This window comes from Esox lucius, chromosome 2, assembly GCF_011004845.1.
Source record: "Esox lucius isolate fEsoLuc1 chromosome 2, fEsoLuc1.pri, whole genome shotgun sequence".
NCBI lineage: Eukaryota > Metazoa > Chordata > Actinopteri > Esociformes > Esocidae > Esox > Esox lucius.
In genome coordinates, this window is record NC_047570.1 from 31,511,793 (window position 1) to 31,526,782 (window position 14,990).

The 14,990-nt window shown below is 43.3% G+C and overlaps 1 protein-coding gene across 3 annotated transcripts in view; it reads left to right on the forward strand.

Moving 5' to 3' along the window:
* Positions 1–2,475: 2,475 nt before the first annotated feature.
* Positions 2,476–14,990, forward strand: part of itga11a (integrin, alpha 11a) — a 53,446-nt gene continuing 40,931 nt past the window's right edge. For all 3 annotated transcript variants that reach the window (XM_020052089.3, XM_010875850.4, XM_020052086.3), the window contains exons 1-2: positions 2,476–2,648; positions 10,654–10,765. In XM_020052089.3, the coding sequence (XP_019907648.2) occupies positions 2,486–2,648; positions 10,654–10,765 (275 nt within the window). In that variant the 5' untranslated portion in view covers positions 2,476–2,485. The remainder of the gene's footprint in view (positions 2,649–10,653; positions 10,766–14,990) is intronic.

Genomic DNA, 14,990 nt, shown 5'->3' on the forward strand with positions numbered 1-14,990 from the left:
CAGATAATCCAGGGGTGTTTGAGGTAATTGCTTGCAGTTGCCAAATGGTGTCATGAGGCCCCATAGGAGGTGAAGAAAGTATAGCTCCTGTTCATACAAGTATCGGTTTCAAGCTAAGCCTCTCTCTGGGCCTCTCTACCTCTGGGTGAGGGGGGTTAAAAGCTAACTTCTTACACCCCCTTTGAGTTCCCCCTAGTTTCCCTTCTTTCCTGAAAGTGAGTATATCCGCATGGCAATTTTGGTTAGCAGCAGAGTGTCCTGGGGAACATTTCCCCCGGTCTGGAAACACTGACAGAGGCAACACAACTCCTGCCCTGCTTTGACGTTCTGCCTCCGTTGAGAGCAACAACAAAAAAATAAAAATATTTTAATTGTAGGTTACTCTCCAATTTATCATTTGTCTTTAAATGTTGTCCTCTCTCAAACTGACAGCGGGGCCAGAGGATTCTTAAGCTATGAGCATATTTACCCACAATACTGGTAGAGGCCACTATGCTGTGTCGTAATGCCCACCCCTCCCCACCACACACACACACACACACACACAAACACACACACTCCAACCCACCCCCATCTCTGCTTTCTTTGTAATTTGCTAAAGTTCTTTCCAAGGGACTTTAAGGTTCAGGCATACTTTAAAAATTCCCATTTCTTAATGTACTGTAGGTTAGTTTCTGCTGTGGGAAATCAGGGGCTTGAGTGACTTGCTTTACCTGGTATATTCATTAGTCTCCCTCAGACAGAGCCAAGGCAATTTAATGTCTATGATGATGATTCATTAAGTTAAATCCTCGCTCTAAAATGTAATTTGCTGTATTAACCTGAACATTATTGCCTCTCTGTGTTAGCAACAGAGGAAAGACATCACACCAAGTAAACATGTTCCAGAATTATGATATACATATATCTTAGGTGATACCTCTGGCTGGGAATTGCAAAAATTTTAACAGACCAAAGATCCTAACTCATGCTTTATGCTGCACAGATTTATAGAATGGAGTATGCCTATTCCCTTAGCTATCCTGGCTATAAGTATGTGGCTGACAGGGGAATACAGTTCATATTCACACTCTTCTGTAGTAAATCACTACAGGAAGACAGAGAAATCCTAGCCATTTATACTAAGGTCAACATTGCATACGGGCACCTCACAGAAACCAATGGGAGGTAGGGACTGAATTTCCTGCCTAAAACGAACGCATAAGAAGGCGAGCAATGTGGACTGAGGGCATCTGATGAGAGCAGCGCCGATTACTTTTTAAGCACCGCTGATGAAAGCAAGCCTTGATTTCGACAAGCTTTGGTGGGCCCAAATGTTTGAAGCCTAAATCACAGCCTTTGTTTATCTGGTGAAATTGATTGTGAGGTGGTGGAGGCGGTGGCGACCTGCTTAACAGAAGTGATTATGTATGCTGGCCTTCAGAGTCGGTCCTGGCTGGTCCCTGGATGGGTGACCGGATGCGTCTGGAAGTGGTGTTGGTAACCCCTTACCCACTCTTCCGTCTGGTCTGAAGATAAAATCCCAGTGCCCCAGGGCAGTGAGGGGAACATTGCCCTGAGCAGGGTACCATCTTTCGTATGGGTGTCCTGTGCTCACTCAAACGCCAATGGCATTTATCACAAATAAGCAACAACATTAAACCAATTAATTGTAAAATAGCTTAATATTGCTGCACAAAAATAATACTAATATACTGTATACAGTATATGCAAAATGTTTTGCTTTCAAGTCCTCACACATTTAGAAGGTCGGGGATCATGGGCTTGGCTGGATATCAAAGACTTATATTGGAAGTATTTCACTCAGAATGTTCACAGAAATGGCCCACAAATCTCCTATGAGCCCATTTGCTCATTTCCAGCCATATCTCTCCTATTGTCCGTCAGTGAGTGGGCTTCTGCTATACATGGGATGTTAGTTCCGATGCGTGTATATTTAAGCGATTATGTTGAGTAATGTTCAGACTTGTGGACCTGGTATCCATTGTTATGTAATAGACTGTATGTAGGTCCTCAGGCAGTTTGGTCCGGATCGGTCGGCTCTTACGGTTCTGTCTGTGGCCACATCATGGACCACATGATTATCAAGCATCTGTTCTATGAGTTGCAGCTTTTTGTCTCTTTAAGATCAGTTCTGGCCACATGTGATTTGATTACAGGCCATGTACACAATGGCTATGCGCTGTCAACTGGATCCTATCTTCACCACACTGTAGAGTGAGGAAGCTTGTTATGTTAACCATAGAATGTCTGTACTCAACCTCGCTAAACTCTCCCCCCAGAATATTCCAGAGGAACTGATATCAGATCTGCACTCACGGTGAGAATCATGTGCACACCCCTCAGTGAGTGGGAAGAAACTTGTGTCTGCTGGCTCGACGTGGACCTTCTTTTAGTTCAGCCACAGTCCCCTCCCACTTCCCCCAGATATAGAGAACGTTTTGACAAACCATGGAGTCAATCAGAGCTGAGTCTTTAACAGTGCATGCTGCTGGGTCTCTCTGCATTAGTCCTCGACACACACACACACACACGTACGCTGACACACCATACACACGCTCTCACACACATAATACGCGCACACGCTCGTTCACACATCATGGAGTACTACCTCGGTCTGATGCTGTGGATCTGTAGCCTGCTGCCAGGTGAGCTTGGGTGTTTGCGTGTGTGTGTGTCCGCGCGTCTGAGTGCTTTCATGGGTACCTGTTGAAATCATTTGTCATAATTCCAGCTTTCTAGTACAGGAAACTTTTGTGGTAAAGACAATGTTAGTCTACTGTCTGCGCAAGAGGAGACATACAAGACCGGCTTACATTTGTGTTTTTGGAAGTAGTGAATGAGTGTCTTCTGTCATGCAGCAAATGCCTTATTCTAATCTCATAGAGTAGTCTTATATCTTCCCTCCAAATGTTTGTGAGGGATTTTTGTTAAGTTAATGAAGGGTTTGACAGATGTGTTTCTTATTGAAAGTTTGTATGTTTTTCAAAATGAAATCTGATGGCACCTGTTTAAAGCCCTTGGTCTCCAACGTCTGGAAAAGTTTGGTCCTGTGGCAGATTACCAGTGAAATTAAAATAGCAGCGACAAGTAGATGTTACATAGACACAGACAGTGAAACAGAGAAAGAGAGTTGAGAGAGTAGATGAACAGCACCCACGATATAAGCACTCTCTTGATGAAGTAAACTAGCTATTAATTCCTCTTAGTTTAGACATTGTTGGAAGATTTGAAGCCTTTGGGTGGAGCAGTAGAGGAAATGTCTTCTATAAATATTTGCCTAGATATTGGAATTTGATGTTGGATCCAAGTTTGGTACAGCCTTGCCGATGGGAGGAGAGGTCAACCTTGCGAATGCTGATGGAGTCTGTGATGATAGAAAAGCAGCGGGAGGGAAGTGGGATGTGAAGGGGGTGCATTCAGTAATACAGTTGTATTGTGGGAGTTCTTGAATCAGTAATCATCCTTTTGGAACAGTGTAAGTAGGAACGGTAAGACAGAGATAAACATAGGGACTTTAGATTCGATTCATCCACACCAAAGGTCACGGCTTCTGGGGATTGGGGTTTGCTGTGTCATTGGGACACATTCCAGGATGTCTACAGCTACTGTCTACAGGTTCTGGCAAATCTGTCTGCCGCTCTAGGGATGCATCTTCGTTTGTTTTGAATGTACTGAAAGACTGAGCCAGAGAAAGAGTGATCGTAAAAGATTGAACTGCCTGTGAGATATCACCCTTTTTGGCCAGACATCGCTGAACCCTTGAGGCCGGCGAAGGGTGTGTGAAAGGGCAGAGTGAGAGTGAGAAAATGTTACACTGCTCATTGAGATCAATTGTGCGGTTTCAAATCTTTGTCTTGCTGCACAAAGAACACACAAAATAACAGTTTACACTTAAATAAATGTATACTGTATATAAATTATCTGATCACTTTCAATTCAACTCTTGATCATTCGCTGTTGCTTGCTCTTTGGGGATTCAAGCTGGGCATCTGTAAAAGCGCTCTACAACAAAACTGCTGATATAAAAAGGCATTTCCCAAAATTCATTTCATTGATTGAACATTTGAATTCCAATTTAGTCTATCCATTTGGGCAACTTTCAAACCACCGGGTTCAGGTCAAAAGCAATGAGCTGTCCTGTGCTGGACCCAGGCCCCAGACAGCTCCAGGTGTGAAGGTCCTGATTTCTCCACAGTGGCTTACGGACAGAGCTTGAAAAGTCCCCTGATCCAGTGACATGGCTTATCCATGTAACAGCTTCAAGCACTGCCACAGAGAACTTGTTAGCCCCCATCCCTCAGGAGGGCATGCAGTTTTGCGATACACCTCAGAGCTTGCCTGCGCCTGGGTGACCTGGTGCCAGATATTCCATCATACCTTCTTTCTGATTTAGCCTGGCCCGCCATGTGCGCTTTCGTCACCACCAGCACTGTCACTTGAGAAGGATCTTTCAAGGGCCTCAGGGCTTTGCAATGAAAAGCCCTCCAGTGCAATTCAAAGACACTGAATTGTATCTGTTACCTCTTAAAAGTTACTAAACCTCATACCCTGGGGCTGCTCATTCGCTGTAATGTGAATTCCTTGGCAACAAACACAGCTTCTACCGCTTCGCGTACTGTAAACACGACTGCGAAACGACTGCGACGCCACACATACTGTAGGTACATACCCCCATGAAGGCTGGTTTCATTTGCATTTCAGAGAGGTGCTGGTGCCGTCTCGCCATGTGGACCTGGTTAAAACTCAATCCGCCGGCCCATAATACTGACATGTGGGTCACAGCCTTGCTTGTTAGCGTTCGTGCCCCTGCTCAACTGACTCCTAATCAGCCCGGCACGGGAGGAGGGACACTGCAAGGTGTTTTAAACCTGCGTGACAGTTGCAGACTCCCTGTCTGACAAAACTGTACAGGAAATAAGATGCGCTCAGCACTTCCAAGTTTAAAAACGCATACCAGGTTCCATGGTTTATGACCCCGTCAAGTCTCCGGTACCACGGGCATAGAAGGAATGCCTTTAGAGCAGCGGTTCCCAACCACGGTCCTCAAGTACCCCCAACAGTACACATTTTCATTGTAGCCCCCAGGCAAGCACAGCTGATTCAACTTGTCAACTAATTATCAGGCTCTCATCGAGTTGAATTGGGTGTGCCTGTCCAGGGCTACAACAAACATGTGTGCTGCTGGGGGTACTCGAAGAACCCGAGTTGGGAACCGCTGTTTTAGAGGACTCCGACCTTACCGCTTATGAACTTAAACCCCAACTATAACTGTTATCCTGATTGCGCTTAAGCCCTGTCATCAGCCCCCCTGGACTGGCACAAAAACCATGACGATGATCACGTCTAGCGCACGCTGCTTCCCTGGCTGTTTGGGTGGGTCTGCTGAGCCGCAGCGAAGCTCCTGCAGCCTGGCTGTTTGCTGCACTCCAGTAAGGGTTCTGTGGGTCTGCTGAGCCGCAGCGAAGCTCCTGCAGCCTGGCTGTTTGCTGCACTCCAGCAAGGGTTCTGTGGGTCTGCTGAGCTGCAGCGAAGCTCCTGCAGCCTGGCTGTTTGCTGCACTCCAGCAAGGGTTCTGTGGGTCTGCTGAGCCGCAGCGAAGCTCCTGCAGCCTGGTGCCGTGCCAGGAACAGCGTTGAGCCAGTGTCTGCCGACGTGTTGTGACCCAACTGGTTTATTTATCTGGGCAGGAGAACTCAGGAAACCCAGCGATACTCTGGCCCAGCTTTAGTAGCTGCTGATATTACTGGCTCTGCCACGTTAGGGTTTCCAAAGGGAAACTGGATCCTCTGACTCCCTCTGTCTCGCTCGTTCTCTGCCTACCTTGTCCTTTTTACTCTCTGTTTGGCTTGGTACGAGAACAGCAAAGCAACTCTGTGATGATATCTGGGTTTGGGTGCTTTCTATACCGAGCCATCAAAGCACCCGCGAGCAGAGTCTTTTGAGCACTAAATCTGGCACATTATGAAAAATTATGGAAACCCATATGAGATATAGATCTCAACCCCCACCCCACTCAAAAACATGTTGCTATTCAGGACCAATTCATTACATAATTTTAACATTTTATACAGTGATTGATATAATTGTTGACACATTTACTTTAATTAACATGTGTTCGATAATTTATTTTGTTTATGTAAACCAGACTGAATCAGAGGAATATTTGATGGATCAAAGAACAAGTGAACATGAATCCTTCATGCCACAGGAAATGAATAATATGGGGAATGCGTCAATATTTGGATGGATTGTGCACATAGCAGTGATGGCCTTTGTATTCAGTTATGTCCGTCCCATCCAAGTATGGGAAACAACCCTCCCACCAACCCAAATCAATTAGCAATGTATATACTACTTAAATGTTTATGTATAAATGTTTAATCCCTCTTGATGTAGCACCAATACCTGTTGGAAGAAAAGACAATGAACGCAACATTTGAGGTTTATTTATCTCTTCGTTTAATAGCCGAGACAATCACTCACTTGCCTTCAAAGCTAATATCCTATAACCCTCGCCATGTCACAAATCCTGCAACGGGTTTTAAGCCATAAATTAAAGTTCAAGAGATGTTTGTTGTGCAAAATCTGACACTCTTCTGGTGTTCTAACAATCCTAACTGGAGACAGGATTTCACCAGTGAATTAAGCGACTCTCCTCGATCCAAATGATTAACATCAAAAGGAACATATTAAACTTTCTGTACTAAAAATGGCTTCAATAAAAAGCACGGAATTGTACTGATTTACTTTATGAGAATGTCCAACAGGCTACAGTTATCAATCAGTCTCACTAATCCTTACTAAAGAGGAGAGGGAATATAGGCTGAGATTATGACCATATACCACTGAAAACCCAAAGTGCAGTTTATCGCTTGGAAAAGAATGCAGCTTACTCCAGCTTGCTTTTAAACGAAATGGGAAAAACACTTTTTTTTTGTTACTCCTAGTACTAGCACTCAGTTTCATTCAGTTCTACACTGGCACGTCCCACAGTGTTTGTTCAATACACACGTTTCTTTGCCATGGCCTCATGTCCATCAAATGGAGAAAAAAATTGGTGACTTTCGGCCTCTTAAGACCATAAGTACTATATCAGCTTTCCATGCTATTGTTATCTTTTCAGGATTTTGTCTGCAACAAAACCATACAGAAAAGCTGCTGCTTTGGCACCAGGCTCTTTGTACTCAATTGCCATGCCATTGGATTGATGTCTTGCTGGCAGCCATACTTTGACCTTTTGTGCCCCTTGTTCTAACCTAATATGTTTGTTGTTTCAGCTTATAAACTTAGTTGTAATGAAACATAATTAATTTCCCAAAGAGAATAATCTGATCAGTTGACTTGACCATGAGAGCCTTGCTGATAGCCATTGAGAGCTACATGTGTTGGTTTAGAGTATTCTGAACCAAATAAAACTGGTGGTCGGCGCTTGTCCTTGGTTCTGTGTTTGTGATGAAATCCATCTCCTCTGGACACTGGTGCCCGAATGTGAAAATATATAAATAATTTCGAGAAATGCTAGGCAAGCTCTGTATCACCTTTAAAGTGTGATGATTTTTAAAGGCATCTTTTTCTTTCTCCTGGTACTTCTCAGGTTCTCTCATTATTTTGTTCTCTGTTTGCAAGGAAGTATTTTTCTATCGCTGTCATCGACTCAATTGGCCCTTCACCTCAGATGAAGGCTACTGTATAAGTTTACGTGTACTGTACATGACTACTTAACTACTGACATCAGCATGAACATACAGCACCTTTCAAAAGTGATCAGACCCTTTCAATTTGTCCACATTTTGTTGTGTTGTAGACCTGATTTATAAATGAGTAAATTTATGATTTGTAAATGATTAAATTAACATATTTTAGACATCAGTCTACACACATTACTCCATAATGACAAAAACAGAAACAGTTTTTTCACAATTTGAGCCAATTTATTGAAAAAAAAAAAAAGAAATATCTAAAGTACATAAGTATTCAGGCCCTTTGCCATGAACCTGAGCTCATATGCATCCTGTGTCCTTTGATCCAAGCTCTGAAGTCCAATGAAATCTCTATAGACATCTGAGAATTTAGTGGATGCATTGATTTGGGAAAGTTTATAAAAAATATGCTAAAGCATTGAAAATTCCCAGGAACACAGTGGCTCCATCAGTGTGTAATGGAAGATAGCCATTTCCCATCCTGGCCGGATATGGGAGAACCTATGACATGCTGCCTGAAGAGCATGAGGACAAATATTCTGAGGACAAATATTCTCTGGTCTGATGAGACCAAAATCTGTCTTGAGTGTCCAGAAAAACAAGGTTATTAGCTCAAAACATAGCTAATACCATCCCGAAGGTGATGCGTACTGGTCGGTGTATCATGCTATGAGGATGCTGGCAGTGGTATGGACTGGAAGACTGGTCAGGATTGAGCAAAGGATGAATGGAGCAAATACAGAGAGGTACTTGATGAAAACTTGATCACACAGGACCTCAGATGAAGATTTCACCTTCTTTCAGCACAACAATGACCTGAAACACACAGCCAAGACCATTCTGGAGTGGCTTTAGAGTGAGTCTGTGAATGTCCTTTAGTGGCCCAGCCAAAGCCCAAACCTGAACCATGTTGAACGTCTGCAGGGAGACCTCATCCCCATCTAATCGGACAGAGCTTGAGAGGAACTACAAGAAGGAATGGGAGAAACTGCCAAAATTCATTTGTGCAAAGCTTGTAGAGATATACCTGAGAAGAGATTCATGATGTGATCACTCCTAAAGGTGCTTCTATAAAGTAATGAATAACGGGTCTGATTCCCAATGTCCGTGACTGTGAGTTATTTCAGTTTTTTATTTCCAATAAATTGGCATACATTTCTAAAATGGATTTTTGCCTTGTCATTATGGGGTATTATGTGTAGATTGATTGTTAGAAGAAGTAACGCATCTGAATCAAGTGAAAGCAGCTGAATTATTTCTGAAGGCACTGTATATAGTATATCCCAATATAATCTCTGACAAAACAGTAGCCAAGACGTCCGTCTTCCACATTTTCCAATACAGAGTTGAGACAGACAAAACAGAAACACTGTATTCAGCTGCACTCATTTATCTTCTAGAGAAGATAAGTGAGGTGAGAGACTGACTGAAGTTAGATTGAAGAGGTTTTTCCTCCTGGTCTTTCCTCTTTGCTAAAAGGAATATCAATTCACCTCTTTCATTTACTCAACAAATGTGCTTACTGCTTGATAATCCTTGTAAAATACAAAAAGAACACAGCATTCTTTTATTATATTTTTACGTTTTCAATAAAAAGACATTTTGGGTAACTTTGCAACAGTAAGAAAACTGGCAGTCTCTGATAAGCGATTTAATTTAATCCAGATGTGAATTGCATTTTCCCACAGTGTGCTCCCAGAGTCCATATGAAGCAAGGACAATGCAACCACACAATTGGAAATCCGGCCTGACTTTTTATCAGAGCCTAATGTTCTGTTTGCAGTCCTTCAATTTTGTTCTTCGTGTAATACATTTGGCTTGTCTGTAAGTACAAGTTCCCATATTGTTTAACCAGGGTTTCACCAAAGTGCTTGCTGGTTAATAACTCTTTGGTTGACTTCTACCAGAAAAGATATCTGGAAAGGGGCCTTATTCGCTATTATTCATTTTTCCCCACACTTCATCTAAATGTAACTCTCCACTAGCATCCTCATGTGTGTTCTAGCTACCAAGTAGCAAGCATGCCATCCTGTTCACACTCCCTTGCCATGTTTGTAACATCCAACAGTAACTTTTTCACCTTACTTCCTTTCTTTAAAATTAAATGGGGCTTGATTTTTACATCATCCCCCACAGAATAAAATGCTTTGCACTATAACCTTTAATGTTTGCAATGAATGAATAGTCTAAATATAACAACTCCTGCTCATCGCCTTACAAACAAAAACCTGCAGTCAGCCACCCATCAATTACTATCCCACCGAAGTGCAGACAGAGAAATGTCAATCAAACTCTGACTGACAGCCCTACTGTTTATCTGCCTAATGAATATATTTGTGCATTGAGGATGAGGAGGAGTCTGTTTATGGTGGGCTAGGAGACCAGGAAGCGATGGACACTTCTAAGGCACAAGGGGAATGAAGACGATGATTATTCTGACATATCGTCGCAAGACCTCCATGGATGTGTTTGTTTCTGTAAGAGATACCGGAGGTATAAGAGGCCAGGTGTCATGATGACAAAGTGATATTCCAGGGGAAAATCCTTTTGTTTTCTTGACTCAGAGGAATCAGCAGTAGCCTGGTTTCAATCTTGAGACAAGACAAATAACCCCTTGCTAGCTTTGTATTCTTCTCACACGCAGCGGCTGCAGAGTTAACACCAAAATGGCCGTTGACCAACTTATCACATCTGTGACGCTCACTTGGTACTGCTGGGTCAGTCTCAAACCCAAACGTACTGTTTCTGATGAAATTTATATCTATCGCTTCGTTTGTGTAACTTGGCTGACGTTATTGCTTTAACCACCGTGAAGTCTTTCCACTGCTCTTCAGGTCACCAGCGAAAAAAGGAAAAACAACACTTTTCTGGAAGCCTCTGTATGTCAGGAACCAGTCAATAACAATATGCTATTGATAGCTAATGTTGGCCTTGCTGTGTCTGTTTCCAGGGCTCCATGACTGTTTCAACATCGACACCAAGAACTACCGGATCATCAAGGGCCCCAAGCAGGCCCAGTTTGGATACACAGTGCAGCAGCACGTCGCCGGAGGACAGAAGTGGTAAAATATTATTTTACATTACATACTGATTTCCGATACTCGCCGTGACATTCTGCTAGGGTCACCCCCTGCCACTGTTTTTTATTAAGCCAAACATTGCGAAAATAACTAACACAAATGTTAGGTGGAGGACTCTCCAGGTCCATATTCCTGCGTTCTTAAACGAATAAGATATTGGCTGAATTTCAAAGAATCCCCAGTGGAGGAAGGAGGACCTCTAGGTTTGGGAGCCCTGTCTTATTCCAAGCAAAGCAACACTTGACTAGCTTGCACTTTGAGGCAGGTACAGTTTTACTGTTCAACGTCTTCCAGTGCTGACACACAACATTTTACTGTCTGTCTCGGGACTCCGGGGGCCAGAAATGGAGATGTATCTTTTTCGCTGCCAGGAAAGATTGCAAGATGTCTCTCCTGTAGTGTGGAAAGTTGCTTGTCATGATTTGTGCCTCGCAGCACACGGTTCAGTCCTGAGCCTGTCTTTTCACATTTATCATATTACCTCATAGACCGGCAGTCATTATACATACTGTTATTAGGCCATTTGGCACTGCGGTGATGGGGATTCGTCGCTGGCATAGTCTGTACATCGGCTAGCCAGGGTTGTACTGGAGCGCTGCCCAGTTCCAGCTGTGTGCTACTGCTGTGCACACAGGCTCACCCCTGCCCCACACACACACACACACACTAACGCGCACACTAACGTGCCCACGCTAACACACATGCTAACGCAGATTCATTCAGTTCAATACGATTTCTTTGTTTTTGTGACGTAACGCAATTTACCTACACACTATGTTTGATGTATTGTTACGCGCCTTGGCAAAAAGCCTAACTTTGCAGAAGTGAAAAGGACAGACTCTGTTATCGGTGAGGATCGAGTGAGATTGTAGGCATTTGGTTTCAGTATATATGTCACATAACCAAAAGCTTGTCCAGAGCAGTGTCTCAGACGGGCCTCCTCTCTGTCTCTGTCGACGAATGACGACTATCTACTGATAGTCATTAGCAGGCTCATGAACATATTAAGGTATACCATAGGTATGTGTGTGATCCAGGTCTAACAATAAATGTGAGGCAATTTTTTTTTTTACATACAAAGTCCCTACAAAGATAGTAAAACCTGACCCCAGGATGTTTTTAGATGGTCCACCAATAGGAAAATGGCTATGTGGTTAACAGGAAAGGTTAAGGTTATATTTTAAATTGGGTTAGGGGTTAGGGTTCAAATTAGACTTGAGATTAGGCATTAGGCATATGTTTAGGCATTAAGATTAGGTTATTGATGTTAGAGTAAGGGTTAGGATCAGGTTAGGGTTAGGGTTGGATCAGGTTAGGGTGAGGGTTGGATCAGGTTAGGGTTAGGGTTGGATCAGGTTAGGGTTAGGGTTGGATCAGGTTAGGGTTAGGGTTGGATCAGGTTAGGGTTAGGGTTGGATCAGGTTAGGGTTAGGGTTGGATCAGGTTAGGGTTGGATCACGTTAGGGTTGGATCACGTTAGGGTTGGATCACGTTAGGGTTAGGGTTGGATCAAGTTAGGGTTAGGGTTGGATCAGGTTAGGGTTGGATCACGTTAGGGTTGGATCACGTTAGGGTTAGGGTTGTATCAGGTTAGGGTTAGGGTTGGATCAGGTTAGGGTTAGGGTTGGATCAGGTTAGGGTTAGGGTTGGATCAGGTTAGGGTTAGGGTTGGATCAGGTTAGGGTTAGGGTTGGATCAGGTTAGGGTTGGATCAGGTTAGGGTTAGGGTTGGATCAGGTTAGGGTTAGGGTTGGATCAGGTTAGGGTGAGGGTTAGGATTAAGGGAAAGGTAACAAGGAAAATCAGGCACAAAATAGACCCATTTGCAAACATTACTTTGAGAGGGCAATGATGGAGGCAGAAAGACAACCAAGCTACCATGCTACCCGATAGTATAGCTAGGAGGGTTAAATCTGTTTGGAGCCAATGAGTCGGTGAGCGAAGGTTTCAGTTATTCACAATGTTTGTGCGAAGTTCTCCCCCCAAATGTGTCAAAAACAACACCTGTTTCCGTTAGTTTGCTACCAAGTATTCATGTCATATTCTCAACATCTCATCTTCATCATGATGATGAGATGATGAGATACTCTCAACAATGCTCCAAATTATTTATTAGGCCATTTTTGTAGATAATGGTCTTGTTTCGAAGTGATCTGTTTGAGATCAGCTGCTGCGTCATGTTTTTCTTTGGGAAAACTGGGCTGGATATACCTGGCTAGCTTTAGATTGGATAACTCAATTGTTGCTAAACCCTGCACTCTTTTGCCTCCAAGGTGCGAAGGCGTCCCAGCCTGAAGTCAGGGTGTCGTTTTAGATGATTGCAAATGTCTATGTCTGATTTCCCACGTTGCGTTGAAGTCAGCCCTGTCAGTATGAGAGTCGACCTGTGGTTTCCAGAGTATACATTTCCCAATACAATGGCACCAGTGTATGGTGGAACTGCCGTGCAGTTAATATTATTTAAGTGTGTAGCCCCATGGTGAGATGGGTATGGTATTTCATTTCTGTTTTTGGCAACTCAGCCATGCTCTCCTGGCCTGTGTTTCTGCGCTTGAGAGTACACGTGCATCCATACTTTGTGTGTGTTGTTGTACCCATGTATATGTGTGTGCGTGTGTGTGTGTTTGTGTGTGTGTGTGTGTGTGTGTGTGTTTGCTTTGCAAAAAGTCAAGAGTTATGAGGCAGCAGCATGTTTTATTATGCAAGTTGTATTTGCAAGATGAACAAGCGTGATTGCAGTTTGACGGTTCAGTGTGGAAGCTGGTTATAATCTGACAGACATACAGTAACTGACAGACATACAGTAACTGACAGACATACAGTATCTGACAGACATACAGTAACTGACAGACATACAGTAACTGACAGACATACAGTAACTGACAGATACACCGTACCTGACAGACATAACAAGCTTGACTTTCGTAGAACATACATTGAGAGAGACAACACACGTGTGAGCTCAATGTCCAAGTGCCGAGACGAACACAGACATACAGTAACTGACAGACATACAGTAACTGACAGACATACAGTAACTGACAGACATACAGTAACTGACAGACATACAGCTCCGGAAAGAATGAAGAGACCACTGCACCTTTTTCATTCCTTTCCAAAAAAGTTGAAAAGGATAGTTTTGAGTGAGGAACAGAAGCGTTCAATTTGCAGTGGTCTCTTAATTTTAACCCTTCTGTTCCTCACTCAAAACTTTCCTTGTCGACTTTTTGGAAAGGAAAGAGAAAGGTACAGTGGACTCTTAATTTTTTCAGGAGCTGTATTGTGTTGAACAACTTCAGGTGTTTTCTTTATAAGCAATACTGTACCAGTGTTGCTTACAATGTGATATGTCCTTCCAGGTGAGATATGCACATATGGTTTTGTGGAACTACTGTGTATTCAAAATAAATAGATGTTCAACTAATATTTGCTTGGGATAAACAATAACAAGTTCCAACTTCGCTCGGGGGAAACATCTGTGATCCTACCACTGTAATTACACATTAGTCACAGGGTTAACAAAGAATGAATAGCACTGTTATAACACATACCTAACTCAAACCCCTGGGACGCACCTCCCTGTTTTAGAACCAGCCAATCAGAACCAGCCAGTCAGAACCAGCCAATCAGCTGTGAGAGTCCAGGGATCGGATGGGAGTACAGGACCCTCCGTCCTCACACTTGTTGTCTGCACTGATAATTGATGAAACGCTGTCTAGAGGTTTAGTGGGCCTCGTTGCTTAGGTTTGATTTAGACACTTTCACAGGTATTTTGAGGGAATCTTTCTGTCTCTGAAGTGTATGGGAGACATATAGGACTAGCTACCACTGGTTGTCTAACATCTTCTGCAGTGATTGTCCTACATGACTACAGACTGAGAGGAACAGCTGTTTTCCTAATGAATCACAGACCTCTGTGTGCGACATGCCTTAAAATGATGAAATACAGACTTCTGTCTAATAATAGATGATTATACTAGCTTTCTTCTTCTTCCTTCGTCTTCGTCATTGGTGTTGTGTCGGGTAGACTTATCAGCATGCCGTGTGACTCGTTAATTCACCAGGGCTGTGTGTTACCAGTCTGACACCCTGTCCCAGGCCCGTCGACTGAGATATCAGTCAGCTGAATCCTGAAAATGGCCTTGCATCTGTGGCGTCCCAGACCCCCAGTAACACAGTAACACATTGTGCATGTCGTGTTCTAGTT